Source organism: Trachinotus anak, unplaced genomic scaffold (genome assembly GCF_046630095.1).
Source record: "Trachinotus anak isolate AG129_WGS33_773 ecotype Australia unplaced genomic scaffold, CSIRO_AGI_Tana_v1 ptg000007l, whole genome shotgun sequence".
Taxonomy (NCBI): Eukaryota; Metazoa; Chordata; class Actinopteri; order Carangiformes; family Carangidae; genus Trachinotus; species Trachinotus anak.
Window position 1 is genome coordinate 9,122,744 of NW_027273858.1, and position 15,022 is coordinate 9,137,765.

A 15,022-nucleotide genomic window follows, 5' to 3' on the forward strand; every position below is an offset into this window, starting at 1 on the left:
AAAATGGGGAATAAAGGAAGCAGCTGACTTAAGCTCAGAAGCAAAACCTTACACCTGATAGACACACAAAAACATCCTGACTTGGCCATTAGATAAATATACTGAAATTTCATACAACTGAGATAAATTTGGGAGTAATGTTTGACTAATAACTCACTTGAGTCATGGGAATTTAAGAAGCAAAGAGCTACTGGGAAGCTAGATATGTGACATGTTTATTTCTAATTTGTGTGGCCGTCAGATTATGTGGGAAAAAAAACATCCAACTGGAGTCACCCATGCACAGCACTTTCTTTTAATCAGCGACAGCAGCACTGATCTAATGAGTTATCCACCACACACTGAGAAAACTTAACTGATTGATCTTTTTAATTTCTTTATGCCAACAAAAGAGCAAACAATGTGTTTCACTGTATGCTTCCGCAGGTTTGCTCATTAATCATACTAATACATAGCAGGTGTTACACATCAGTGGGTGTTCAGACATCACAAATCACAGCAAACAAACATGAGACAGTAAGAAATGCTGTAGATATGCCTTTCCATTATGTCTTATGTCTCACTTACTCTCAGTCTGCTGTCCTCACCTTCAACCAGCCTGGTAAGCTTGCCCATAACTCTGCTAGTGGCACTGCAGGACTGATCAACTACTGGCATATACATACTATATAATCTGAATCATGGGAATGTTGGACTCAAATATCATAGTATTCCCCATGCCCTTAAGCAAACAGCCTGCACTGCTCACAGAGGTAATATAAAAAGACCATCTATTTCTGTCCAGGAATGCTGTATTTGTTTTTTCTGTGGGGGCTGTGAAATGTTTTTTTTTTTCTTTTTTTTTTTTCTTGTCTCGAAGGCTTTTGCAGCAGTGTTTAAAAAGTATCATTGCCTTCAAGTGAAAACCTCAAACCTCTAATGTCCAGTTTTCAGGACCCTTGAGGACCTCAGACAAACAGCTTTGATTTCAGACTTTAGATTTCATCCACCACATTCGTAAGATGTTTCATAAGCATGATTGTGTTGTCTGAAAGAGGAGATAATGCAGTTCAACTGGAGTCATGGAAAACAGAACTTGATTCAGAGGACTTCCACGGGAGAACATTATCAGACAACAACAGTGGGAGCTGTTTGTTTTTATATCATGTGTAATCCATCGTAAACCACGTCTACAGCAAAAATGTCAAGCAAAGGTTATCGTAAGGCCATTAAAAGTGTATGATGTTGCAGCCATCTGTCCAGCTGGTAAACATTTACTCTGCTTGAGTGTGTCTATATGTTTGTGTAGCTCTGTGTTTGAGCAACTACAGTATATTGAAGCCTACCTGCTCTCCAAAAAGTGCTGGGTTGCTTCTGTAAACACACTGTTGTGTTGTTCATGCTGGGTCAGAGGGGTTGTAAGGGGTGCATTCACAGCTGAACAGCTGGTTTTGTTACTTTGACACATCTGCTGGTTCATTTATTTTCCTGCTCAGACATTGTCAGACTTTCTGGATCAGTTCTTGCAGTTAGAAGTTTACACAACACACGGATTTTATGGGAGGTTAATATGCATTGTGGGATACTATGAGTCCAATATAAAGGATATAATAATTCTCACTATACATTTGGACAGCACTACAAAATGGTGAACTCACCATATAGTGGACTATATAAGGAGTACTAAGTGATCTCAGACACAGCCCATGGTGAGTTTAGAGTATAAGAGAGCTCAGATTAAACCCATAAATTATAGTAAAACTGATACAATACTTGTCTGTGTTTCTGTTTAACTGAACAATATTGATGGTAACTGTAACAATACAAACTGCTGACTGCAAACAAACCTGCCTTAGTGTTTCCAGTGCTAAAGTTTGGAAATCTCGCTAAACAAAGATTCGATTTTTGTTCTTGCAGTTGCTGTATACACACACACACGCACGCACACAAACACACATTTAGCTACGAACCTTACATTACAATTGGCTAGCATTAAGATATATTACACACCTCGAGTAACACTAGCTGCTAAGTTTGTTCTTCAGCAATTTAATGGTAAGAGAAAATGAAAACAAGTCAGTAGCATTGGCTGCTAACTTATGGAATAAGGCTAGGATGAAGCTACATTTGGATATTATAAGGCTAGCATTAGCTGCTACTTTTTGAAATTTCAAGGGTGGCATTAGCTGCTAACCCGTAGATAGCATGTTAGAAAGTTGGCTAATTCACTTCACTTTGTTTTCTGTGCTGTAGTTTGATTTTATCGTGGTTTGGAAATTCCAGTAACAATGAGAAATAATATTCAGCGCTCAAAGAAAGAAAGCTAAATAACATTAATTTGACATATGTTCATTTAATCATGACACAGTTGCTTACATAAAATTGAAATAAAGTGTATTTCCTTTTATTTTAGGCATTTCAAATTTTCCATACAAAGAACAATAAAAACCACACCCTGAACAAAACATGTCCACAAAAGTGGACAAAATGGACAGCGTTTCTGCAAATTTTTGTTTGTTTGTTTGTTTGTTTATTAGCTTTATAGCTTATTAAAAAAATACAGGTCAGGCAGGTGAACAACCAAAAACCCACGTACTAGAAGCTGTAAGCACTACAACACCCAGAAGCCTCCGGCTGTGCGCAGGGTCAGTAGCAGCTTGAAGATGGTCTGACAGGTTGCAGCCGTGTGTGTTGACAGTTTTATTTATGAGTTGTTTTTTTTTTTGTGTTGTGTCGTCTCCATTTTGTGTCTTCACAAAAAGACAGACCGAGGAGAAATGTTTCACAGTGGAAATCCCGGACGAGACGGTGCTTTTCGGTGAGTTTGTCACGGGAAACCAATCCTGATACAACAAACTTAGCTAAACCAGTTAACTTAAGCCCAGCAAACAAATTCAGTCCTTATGAATTTAAAAACATGCAAAATTAACAAAAAGCTGAAATGTCTCTGGCTTTATGCCTTTTGAAAGCAAGCTCTCTGGTTACAGAGGTCATTGAACAAATGTTACCTTTTAAATTTTAAACTGGATTTAGTCCACGCAACACCAGGGCAGAACAAAGGAATATCAATGGTTATATATAGCACAGTATTTAATTATCAAATAAACACTATGTATTATGCTCATATTGTTTAGCTGCTACAAAATTAGAGAAGATCTCAGAAGATCCTGCCAACCCTGCTCCCCCCATCCATCTGCAAGAGGAGGAAAAGTCTTAAGAGCCAGCACTGAGGTGGGCAGCCTTTAACTTTTGCTCTAGTCTGTCTACTTAAAACCAATTTATATTAAATATTAAACTGTAGACATAAAACCGAACCCGTAAACGAGAAAACTAAATCATAAATGAGATTAAAAAAATGTAAATGTCTGTGCTGGCCTTCACCATTATTTCAGGCCAGGCCATTGAAACTGACTCTTTGCTGGGGGCTGTAGATGTTTGTTTGTGTTCGTCACACCAAGCAATGCCTCCCCAGCAAGTTTCTCCAGCATGCGATGTGTCATATTGATGGACATGTGTCCATATCAGTGAAGTTTTTGAAGACAACAGTTTGTTCGGCCTACAGTTGCCATTATGCTGTCAATGTGTGCTGCAGGTTGTACCCATGCACGCATTTGTTTTGGCAAAAATGTGTAAGCTGTCATTAAATGCACATTTACAGTGACCTCTTTTTATATAGTGTGTGTTTGTATGATTATGGGAAATTATAAAGTACACAGTGAGCTCTGTGAGGCCACAATACTCTTTCTGAAGTAAACCAAGCCATTAAATTGATAAACAAAAGAAGTGGACAAATTGAAAGTCTGATTTGATGAGGACACTAGATCAAACGGATTCATCCTTTGGGGACCATGAATGGAATAGTTGTTGATTTATTTCAGTCTGGACTAAAATTTGGACCAACCAATAAACCAGCATCATGGTTTAAAAAAACAATTAAATGAGGTTTTGATGATGAACACAAACAACACATTGTTGTTTTCATGTGGTAGAGATGTATGTATTCTTCAAATTTAGTCACTGTTCTGTCTGTAAATCTTTGTTGCAGGAGAAAGGGAAAGAGAAAGGAGAAAAGAAGATGAGACACAGTTATAAGGTAAAGAAAAGATGAATGAGCGTATCCAGAGACACTTGACTCAAAAAATGCGCAAACACAGTCTCCTTTCCTGCGGCTTCATCATATCTATAAGGTGGAGCATAGACACTGGCTGCTCCTGGATGTCTAGCTTCATGTCTGAGTCACACCCACAGCTGAGTAAACTGCCCTGAATAAAAAAAAACAGCAAAACCCCAGAGGAGGGAATTCTGCTACAACTCAGAAATAGATCAGAGGGTAAAAATGCTCCATATTTTTTTTCTTCCTAATCAAAATTCAAGACAGTTAAGGTGCAACCACAAGGCTTTTACTTGGACATGAATTTTGAGTGAATCAATTTGCATTCAAATGCTTGCTTCAGTGCTTTTTAAAAAACTCTCAAGAGTACTCTGTGATATCCTGCATGGCCACTGCTACTAGGCCTAGTGTAGTTATGGTAATGTTGGTGGCTTTAACTGTGGCAGCTGCTCTGAGTGCCGCACAGCTGACAGTTAATGAGACGATGATGTATGTGGCTTCAGTTTGTCAGAGTGAGTCATTTCCAACCATCTGTTTAATGATCACAAGATACAATAACTGGAGAAAGTTTGAGTGAATACATGATCTGAATGTACAACAGATGGCTCTCAGTGAAACTTTTGATTGGTATCAAATATTTAAAACACACTGATTATTATACTGTGAAAGTTTTATTATATTCTTGTACTTTTTGGAGTATTTTGAAAAATCAGGAATTAAGTAAAAACCAAAGTCACATGATGATTGACATTATGATTCACCATGTCAGTAGGCCTCAAATGAAGTGAGCCAAATCAGCAGCTGCAGCAGAGAAGATGCTGCTGATTTGATGCACCGACCACACTAAGTGTCCCAAATCAAATACACTTGCCATGTTGCGTGACCAACAGGTGCATGCTGGGTCTGGCTAAAAGCTAAATGCTAAAATACTCACAGTGGATTCCTCAGCTGTGACCTCTACGTTCACTTCCACCGTTAGTGAGATGTGCACCACCCTTCTGCTGTTTCTGATAATCCCTGTTGTGACTGTTGCGCTCACCCAGTGGGACAGAGAGGCTGAGTGGACTGGTTATACTTTGCATTGAGAATCAACAAGCAGAGAAGTTGGATTTAGAGTGGACTGTGGAGGACTGTGTGTTGCACAGGACCCACAGTGACATCGAGACAGTTGTGTGAAACAAGTGTCTGACTGTTGTAACTTATTGTACAATGGAGAGTATAGGAAAAAAAACTTCTAAGTTTCCTAGCAACATAGCGTTTTGTCTGTGTTTGTCGGCTGCAGCTGCTGTGGAGTTTATGTTGTTTATACATCTGTCTTTTCCGCTGCTTTTTTTGCTGTTAATTCTATAGGAAATGACAGCTATTTTATTTATGTAGCTTAATATTGCTACATAAAGTCTGTGAACACTGCCATGGTGTTGAATCAATTTGCAAAGTGCCTGAGTGGAATTTATCAGTTCGCTTTCGGTGCAGTTCTCCGCATACATTCACTGAAAAAAGCCTTGCAGCCTAAAAATGTTTATTAATTTAATATTATATATCATTATGACATTATCACATTTTAACTGACTTAGTTTGCACTTTAATCTGAGTACATTTTTAGATTTTTTTTAGCCCTAATAGAGTAAATACTAGACTGTTACTCACTTTGTATTATTCACATGACTTTCCCTGGTGAAACATAACTCCTTAAAAACAAGCTTAACTGTTTCATTTATCTAACTCAGTGTTTGCAAGGCTTGTGTGGGTGGCAGAAAGATAAATATTCTGCTGTAGCATGCCGAAGGAGTGAATAATGTACTGTAGATCAAAATTGGCTGAGGCCAGTTTGTTGAGATGTCTCTCTATAGTAAAACAAAATCAGTTTGTCCCAAGATTAGTCTTTTAGAAAGTGTTTCCCAAAAAGCGCTCCAAGCGACAGCTTGTGCGCGTAATATGAAGTGGGCTGAGGAAGTGAAATACACCAGCGACAAAACGGCTACATCTGAATGCCTTGTTTAAGTCAGATTCAGACAAACTGATACCAAGCTAAGTGTGACAAATGCTCTGTCTCCAGTTAGCATGCTGCCCATGTTTACCAGTGCTGCCCAGTATACAAGGCACATATTCAGAAAGCCCCCCTACTTCATTGATGGAGCACTGCACGCAGACTCTCATCTTTCTAATCTCCATTAAATTGACTCAGTAGTGTGTCAGTTTAAACCCTGTGAGTTTATTTATTTTGCCCAATATTCATGTTTCAAGTCTTTGGCTTAATTTGTCACAGGCAGTAATTGGAGTAATTAGTGTAATAGTGGCTCTACTGTAATTCAACTATTCTATGAAAATTGTTGTTTTGAGTCTCATATTCATTCACTGCTACTTTTCCTATTTTCCCAATATCAAGTAAACAGCATTGCACCTTTGCCCTGTGTCATTTTGCTATAAAACCTTCAGATAAACCTCAGGCTATGAGCTGATGCTATGAAATACATCTGACAGGTGAATCCACCTTTTTCATTACCCTGCTGTCAGCTGCAGTGTGTGTGTGTGTGTGTGTGTGTGTGTGTGTGTGTGTGTGATAAAAAATGTGTCAAAAAGACCTACTCTTACATGAGAAATCCACTCAGACAATAATTGAGAACAAAGAGGGGCACATCTAAACTAACACAAGGAGGACGTATCCTTTTTTTTAGATGAGTAGGAGCTCAGAGAAGGTTAAAGGTAAAGAAGAAGTGGAGACACCACTCAGGGTTGTGTTATATTTTAACAGATAGCGTTCACAGATTCATGCCCTGGGAGAAAAAACAGAATAACTGCTAATGCTGAGTGGCACAGTGTGGTGAGGAGACTGTGACGTTCAAATGCAACAGGATGTGACTGTAGCTCAGGGACCGTATTTGTCTTTTTCCAGCCCTGATCTGGTCAATACCTTCAACCACAGAGGAAATCTAAAGGAGAAATGTTAGGAGATTGCCATTATAAGGGGCAGTGAAAACTCATTGGGAGGGATTGGGAATCTATCAGTAGGACAGAGAACAAAACTGATCGACACAATCATTATTTCAGCCAGCTAAGAGCCCACGGCTTAGGCAAAATCCATCAAGTCATTTCATTAGGAAAGATTTCAGCAGTGAAAAGATCTGGAGACAATGGAGCCACTTTCTGGAGAACGGTGGTTACACATGAATAAGCCTCTCTCACAGTGTTCAAATGGACAAGCAAGCTCATGTCCTGTGAAAAGGAGAATTACTGTCAAGTGAAAAGACTTGATAACAATGACCAAGGGGGGGCTGGAATTGCAGATGCCTTTATTTTAATTTCCCTGATGTAAAAGGTGAAGTACAAACAGGAAAAACATTTGAATTATCTAACAAAAAAAAGGGGAAGTGATCTGTTCCTTACTATATGTTGAAAGGATTTTACTTTGGAAGTATACATAAAATTAATGGGGTTTTTTTTCTTTACACATTGTTGTCAAGAAATGATGCAAGGCACATGTTGATCCATAGCAGCTGTGGTGGGCTTCAAATTGTTTTCAGCACTGTGGTGTAGTGGTCGAAGCTTGTGGGTTCAGGTCAGGTGAACTGGAACAAAAACTGTGGTTGTGATTGCTTGTCTGTCTCTGTGTATGAACCTTGTTAGGCTGTCAACCTGTCCAGAGAATAGGCTGTCTCTCACCCATTGTGATCCTACTGACTCTGGTGATTCCCTGACCTTTCCTGAAGCGCTAAAAAGCAGGTTGACATTTGTGGTTTTGAGTGAAGTTTTTACAGGATTGGATAGATTGCCATAAAATTTGGTCACGGTATTTATGGTTCCCTGATGAATTCTTTGGTGATCTCCTGACTTTAAACATTTAAATATCTGTCTTACCCGTAACTGTAAGTATAACAAAATATTTCCCATATTCATGCCTGTACAAATCTCGTAATACAATTTCAGACACCCTTAAAGTGGATCATACCATTTCTTAACCATTCCATCTGTCTGCCTCACTCCCATCAGTGGCTCACATCCTAAACTCTATGCTCCCACGCAGTGAACAAATTGAGAGTGTAATGAAAATAGCAGTAGCTAACTAGCTAACTTGTTTAATAGACTTTACTTTCCTTATTGTTATTCACTTTTTGATAAGCACCCCCTTTGTTTTCAATCAGGAATACAGGAGTTTTACCTGGTTGGGTAATCGAATAATATTAAAATACATGTGTGCTGAAGGTGAATTAATTTTATTAGCAGTGGTGGGAAGTAAATAAGTACATTTACTTTAATTACTATACTTAAGTGCAATTTTAAGGTACTTGTATTTTACTTGAGTATTTCCATGTTATGCTATTTTATACTCCCCGTCCACTACATCTCAGGGGGAAATATTGTACTTTGTATTCCACTACATTTGTTTGACAGCTTTAGTTAAACAAGCAAGATACTGTGAGGACTGTAATACTTCAGTACACTGAAATATACGCCTGCACTGTGCTGGTTCCCCTTTGACTGACTACAGTAGCGGACAGTAAGGTTATGGAGTATTAATGATATTTGTGTGCACCTAACACAAACATACCAGCAAGTCTTCACTCAGTTAATACAAGCAACCTCACTGACAGCAGTGTACATTCATTAGCAGACATGTGTGAACATGTGTGTATGTTTGTGTGGATGTGTAAAGTGAAAAAAAAAAAGGATAGGGAATAATGGGGCTTGCATGACATTAAACCCGACAGAAGGGAAACATCATTACCTGCTATAAACTACAGAGGCTCCTCATCCATTTCTCCTGGTCTACTGGCAACATTTCACACTAATAAGGAGAGAGAGAAATGAAGATATGTATGCTAGCATGTGTATAGGAAGAATTCAACCTGATCTGATGTACTTGTTAACCACGAGGCAAGAAAAAGACAACACACAGCATGCAGGATCTTCGAAGTGGTCTACACAGTACAGGACTTTTATGTAAATCTTCTCCAGGGAGGTTTTAATGTTGTTCAGTCATCGTGGGCATAAAATGTGATAAATTCAGATTTAATATCATTACCAGACGTCAAAATTTAAATACAAAAGTGAAGTAATTAAAAACAGTCATACAAATCTGAATCACAACTTTGCACATTATAGACTATCGATGCATTTCAAGTTTGACATGAATATTGATGATGATGTAGTATACACACGCTTGTATTGTTTTTCTCACTTGGTAACCTCCATGTTTTGATATCGAGCAGTTTGATTTGGAACTGTAGATAAAACTTGACTGGAACTATTTTTTGAGATATCCTGATAGGATTTTTTACTGAATAGCAGGCAAATTTCAGTTGCCTTGGTGTGACTCACTGTTCAACCCTCTGAGGACATTAAATGTCTTTTATCGGCAGTTTTTGAGTGACACGTTGTCAAAGCACAAAAACGCGTGCCACATCCACCTTGATTGATAGATCGTCTCAGTTCAGTTGAATAACCTATTTGCCTTACTGTCAGTGTTTCAGTGGACCACTCCTATCAGCAGAGAATACTTTGATAAAAGCAAGCAAATGTGAAAAATCAACACTGGATCCCACAAAACACAAACTCTGTGTACTGTGATTAATGAGTATGGGTTATTGGGCTATAATTCAACGTGTTTGAACAGCCACATGTTGGGGTTTGTGTACATTGTCATTCATAGTGTTGCACGTGTCTATTTTCTTTGCAACACTCAAGAAGAAAAAATAATTCACAAAAAAGTAGCATTTCTCCATTTTACCAAAATGAAATAAACTGCATCCCAGCAGTTGGCCTTTCTATTGTGCAATCAAATGAGACAGCAGGATGAGATTCCGCTCACTGAAATTGAAGTCATACCACAGCTCAACCATGACTGATTGCCTGTGCTCAGGCTCAGAAGTACACAGAGATTTATCTCTATCATTCTTTTACTCTGTCTCCGCAAGCGTTAAACAAGACATGCCGCCTTTGGTTGTAGCCGGCTGCTGTTGCTGCTGGTGGGTGGTCACGAGGAAACAGATCCACACAGAATCAAGATGTACAGTAACAACACATAGCTGCTTCAACAGGGTTAGATATTTGTGTTCTGCACTATGTCAAAACAAAGATGACAATTTTTTGTAGTTTTAATTTTTAATTCAGAGCATTTAAACTAAATTCCTTTGTATGTAGTATTTAGATTAGGTATAATATTTCACCCCCTTAGCATACAGTTCCCCATTTGTCTCCACTTAAATAGCTTTAAGAATGATGAAATCCTTTTATTTCTCCTTTCCTGAAAATATCTCAAATATATTGTCAGCTTTTCATGAAATGCCAAAACTCCACATTTTTTTATTGGTGCATTATTTTATCAAAGTGAAATATTCAGTGTTATACATCATTTTATATACATTCCCACCAAAATTCTGCCTGATGTCTTTCATACAAAACTATGCAAGTTCAATACACGTTTGGCTGGACAGCATTCATTTGTAATGACTGACCACCAGCAGGCTGCTGCTTGTTGAGTTAAACATAGGCTATCGACTGAACTGAACCTCTAGAGTCAGTCATTAACACAGTATCAGTCGACCATTACATGAAAAATGCTGCCTGAGAACATCATCAATTCATGTCTTGATGCTATGATTTCCACCTGAGGGTTTTTTTTGTATTTTCATAGATACTGACCTTATTTTACAAAAATCACTAGAATAGAACAACACAAATTGTGTTTTAAGGTGGACTTTTTCCTTCAGGCTTTGTTCGCTCAGTGAGAGTTCTGGGGTTCGTGTCAGAGAGGGGTTTAATACAGGCTACTGTGGTCCTGAGATTTACAGAAGTGTCACAGTATTTCCATAAGTCTTGTGTTGGGTCATCCTGTGCTGCCATTTATATCTGTCTTTGTGTTTCTTTTTTGTTTTTTGTTTTTTTTTGTTTTGTTTTTTTGAAAAGTGTAAAGAAAAATGCATTTAGTTGCATCTGTCAAATGTCTGACCAGTCACTGAAATCCAACAGCCCGCAAAAACACATCCTGTAGACCTTCTACTTTCTTTATTTTTCGTCACACAGTTATGTACTTTACCATCAGAACATGACAGATGTAAACTAGGATATGCAACACATGACACATCTATGACTAACGTGAACATGGAAATTAAGAGTAGCCGCCTTTTTTCTTACGCATTCAATTAAGTCATTAAGATCTCAAAACTGTCTTTTAAAAATCAGTGTAATGACAGAGGACATACTGTAATAGTAAGTCATAATCATGGACCTATTTAATAAATTACCATATGAATCTCAATAAGAATGTGACGTTAGAGTTATGAGAGTGATTCAGAAGCAGCTCTGAATCTCTGATAAGAGTAGAGATGAACCGTCCTATAATTGGATTAATTGGGCTGAATAATGTCTGAATCATAGTGCCAGGTGTGTGTGCAATTTGCTGTTCTCAGTAGAGCTGATGTCAACAAAATCGTAGATGCGTGATAGAGGACGTTAATGTTTTGTGGCTATATTTAGGTAAAACAAGATTCACAACTTTTATAAAAGTTTCGGAAAGATCATGGTATAATTCATATAAATGCCTAACTTAATATTTTAATTTTAATGTGATTTAACACAAATACGAAGCTTCTCTTGCAATTATGTCTCTCCTACTAAATCTTTGCAACAGTATGATCAAAAATCGTAACATGCAGCATGAAAGGAATAGTTCATTTATTCACAACAACTATTCATTTATATACAGGTATATACAGGTATTTGCTTAATTGCCACGAATCCATACAAAATGTGTAAAAACAAGCTGTGCTTTTACAGGAGGTTCTGTGCTGGACTATTTCTTGGCCAGGAGTAGTAACTTCCTTGAGTGTCTGCTGGTTGTCTGGAAATCTCATTGTGACAACATGACTCCTATTCAGCTGTTTCTACAGCTGCTGGCTGTAGTCTTATATTAGACAGACAAACATCAGAGTGATATAATTCTTCTCATCAAAATCTTGCCAAAAAAAGAGCCAGTTTCCCAAAATTTCTAACTATCCTCTTCATCAAAATATACATTAATAATATATAGAGTGATCGCAACAAGAAAAAAGCAGCGAAAAGAATCAAAATGTGTGCACTTGGTTATAGATTGTTTATTTTCCAATGTAATGCACAAAAACATAAATGCTCTTGAGATTTTTTTGTTTGTTAAAGATTAATTAATAATTGATTCAAGTAACAGATCTTCTAAAAAGTGATTTAAGCCCAAAGCCCTATACAAAAACCAGAATTCAGATTTTAACTGAGGAATAGCATTAAATTACTAGTCTAGTAATCTCCTTTCCATTATATCTGTGTCTCCTTCAGTAGCTTTGAGGATCTCTAGGTCTAGGCTAATGATTTTTATTCATTGTGTTCTCCATTGATTCACTAATCAATGTGTTGAGGATGCTCCAAAGCCTCGATTGCCTTTTTCCTCCCCAACTTGCCTAATTTACCTCAGTTCATTGTAGATGAGCCGTCCAGAAGTGTCACACAAAACCAAGCAGCACAATTTTTAAGTAGATGATCAGATGTGTGAATCAAGATACACTGTATGAAATAAAAACTCTATTACTGAACTGCCAGCCGATATAATCAATGAAAAATGTAATATTCATTCTATTCTTAAACAGCCTCTCTTCATAAAATTCAGTTCATCTTCATTGTCCCACATGGGAAATTTGAGCATGGCAAAAACAAACACACTCAAACAGACGCGGCCGAACTTCTGGGTAATCCAAAAAACAGCCAAAACGGTGGGGCACGTGTGGCGCCGAAACTTTGGTGCATGTCGCTTTGTGGCAAGCATGCGCTCACCCACCTGTCACTCAAAGCAGTACACCCTCAATTACGCAGAACTTTAAGCCTTAACAAAATTTAAACAGGTGAGTTATATAAAAATTCAGCCCCCGTACAGCACTTATGAAGGAGGAAATTAGCTATAGAGACCAAAACCATTTTTTATAACAGGCTGTAAACGTGTTTATTTCTGCTGTAAAGTTTTAACATGGGAGTCTATGGGGATTGACTAGCTTTTGGAGGCAGCCTCAAGCGGCCATTCAAAGAAGTGCAGTTTTTGGCACTTTCTTGTTGGCTGCATTTTTCAGCCTTGAAGGTTGCCACTTGTTTTTTTTTTTTACACATACCTGTTGATACAGGCTCTGATTTCACTAATTTCGAACAACTTCTAAAAACAGTTTGGTACTAAATTATGTTGTGCTTTTTACATTATCCCCACACAATAAAGTAATGTATGATACTCTGAGAGAGCAGTATAATATAGGTAGTGATTTCTGATTTAAGATGTATTTTCCTTTATGTAATATTGCAATACTTTGTTTTTACATTATTTATTTGTGGCTTCCAATATAATTTATGGTCAATTATGACATCAAGAAATTCATTTTCATACACTTTCTATTTCGTAGTCATTGATCCTAATTTAGCAATTTTTATTTGCTTATTTCCAAATATTCTATACTTTGTCTTACTTAAATTAAATGATTACTTGTTAGCATCAAGCCATATCTTTATCTCTTTCAATTCTCCCTCCACTGAATTTAGAAACTGTTCCAAACTCTCCCTGGAGCAGTATAGATTTGTGTCATCAGCAAATAAAACAAAATTTAAATGATTTGGACACTTAAATATAATTTATGTACAACATAATTTCCTTCACCTGCATTGATGACTTTCATTTTGCATCTAAATGGCATTCAGCCTTGATTAATTTTATTATTCACACCTGTGCTTTTCCTACTGTGAGATGTCAAAATGTCTTCGGTAAAAAGGTCAATAAAAGAGGTTCAAGAAGAGAGCTCATTGCTGAATGTTTGGCCACCAAAAGTGTCTACATGCCACTTTTCTCGCCAGTTAGCCTGCAGTTGACTGGCAAAGTAATTTCGGTGCCCATTTTCAGGCTGAAATAGAAAATATCTGAATGCATTGTGGATAATATTTTATATTGCTAAGCTCACCTGGTGTAGGTAATAAAGGACTGTCTTCTTGCTATCAGTAATGGCCCCATAGTTGGATCTGACTGTTGTAGTGAAGCTGTGCAGTGGACAGTAGATGATGATGATGATAGTTTTTCTCGTCTGTTCCAAGGTGTGAATGTTGAAACTGTGAAACTAGGTGTGAAAAAGGATGATGCAAGCAAAAAGCATGGTTTCTCAGTTGACTCTCACATCATCCTAGCTCCTAAAATAGTGCACATCCACACACACATGCGCACTCACACTTGCCCATGTGCACAATCTGATGTCTTATACACACACAATCAAACGTCTTACGCCCTTGACAAAATGAAGGAATGTTAAAAGACACCTTATTGGTTTCTTGCGCCTTTGAAAATCCTGGAGAGGATTACCATCAATATCACATGAAGAGGACAATCAGCCGTGCCTGACTACCTGTCTCTGAACAAAGGACCAGTGCTTCAGTCCTGTGGCTCCTGAGACTGTTGTCATCCATGAGACCAATCACATTGTAAATGCACATAATCATAGAGCTAAACAAGGTGAGTCTCCTCAACAGGCCCTCCTCGAGCTCTGATCTGTGATCTTCTTTCCTCAGTAAGTGCATGTTGACAGTGACAAAGGGAAAATGTCACTTGTAATTTGAATGGCATTAATAGGTAGACAACCAGGTAAGAGATGACACAAGTGTAGAAAAGTGTTTACTTAAGCAACTCGTCCGTTTAAAGTTGTTGCTTGAATAAGCAAAGCTCTGACAGAATTTCATACACTTGATGCAACATAATGAAACAGTAATTTTATTTAAACTGAAAGCAAACTAGTCCTCAAAGACAAGAAATGCAAAGGCAGGTCACTAAACTAGATACAGTGTTGTTTTTCCATGACAGAAACCGCTGATGGAAGGCAAAAGCATGAAGCTAAAGCTTTCCTCTGTATTTCACACTATTGCTTTGCAACTTTCTCGACTAAAAGTCCC

At 37.8% G+C, this 15,022-nt stretch overlaps 1 protein-coding gene across 2 annotated transcripts in view; it reads left to right on the top strand.

Moving 5' to 3' along the window:
* Positions 1-532: 532 nt before the first annotated feature.
* The window catches only part of abraxas2 (abraxas 2, BRISC complex subunit), a 118,156-nt gene continuing 103,666 nt past the window's right edge, over positions 533-15,022 (top strand). For both annotated transcript variants that reach the window (XM_071480321.1, XM_071480322.1), the window contains exons 1-4: positions 533-601; positions 2,742-2,797; positions 3,114-3,210; positions 4,025-4,072. In XM_071480321.1, coding sequence (XP_071336422.1) covers positions 548-601; positions 2,742-2,797; positions 3,114-3,210; positions 4,025-4,072 — 255 coding nt within the window. In that variant the 5' untranslated portion in view covers positions 533-547. The remainder of the gene's footprint in view (positions 602-2,741; positions 2,798-3,113; positions 3,211-4,024; positions 4,073-15,022) is intronic.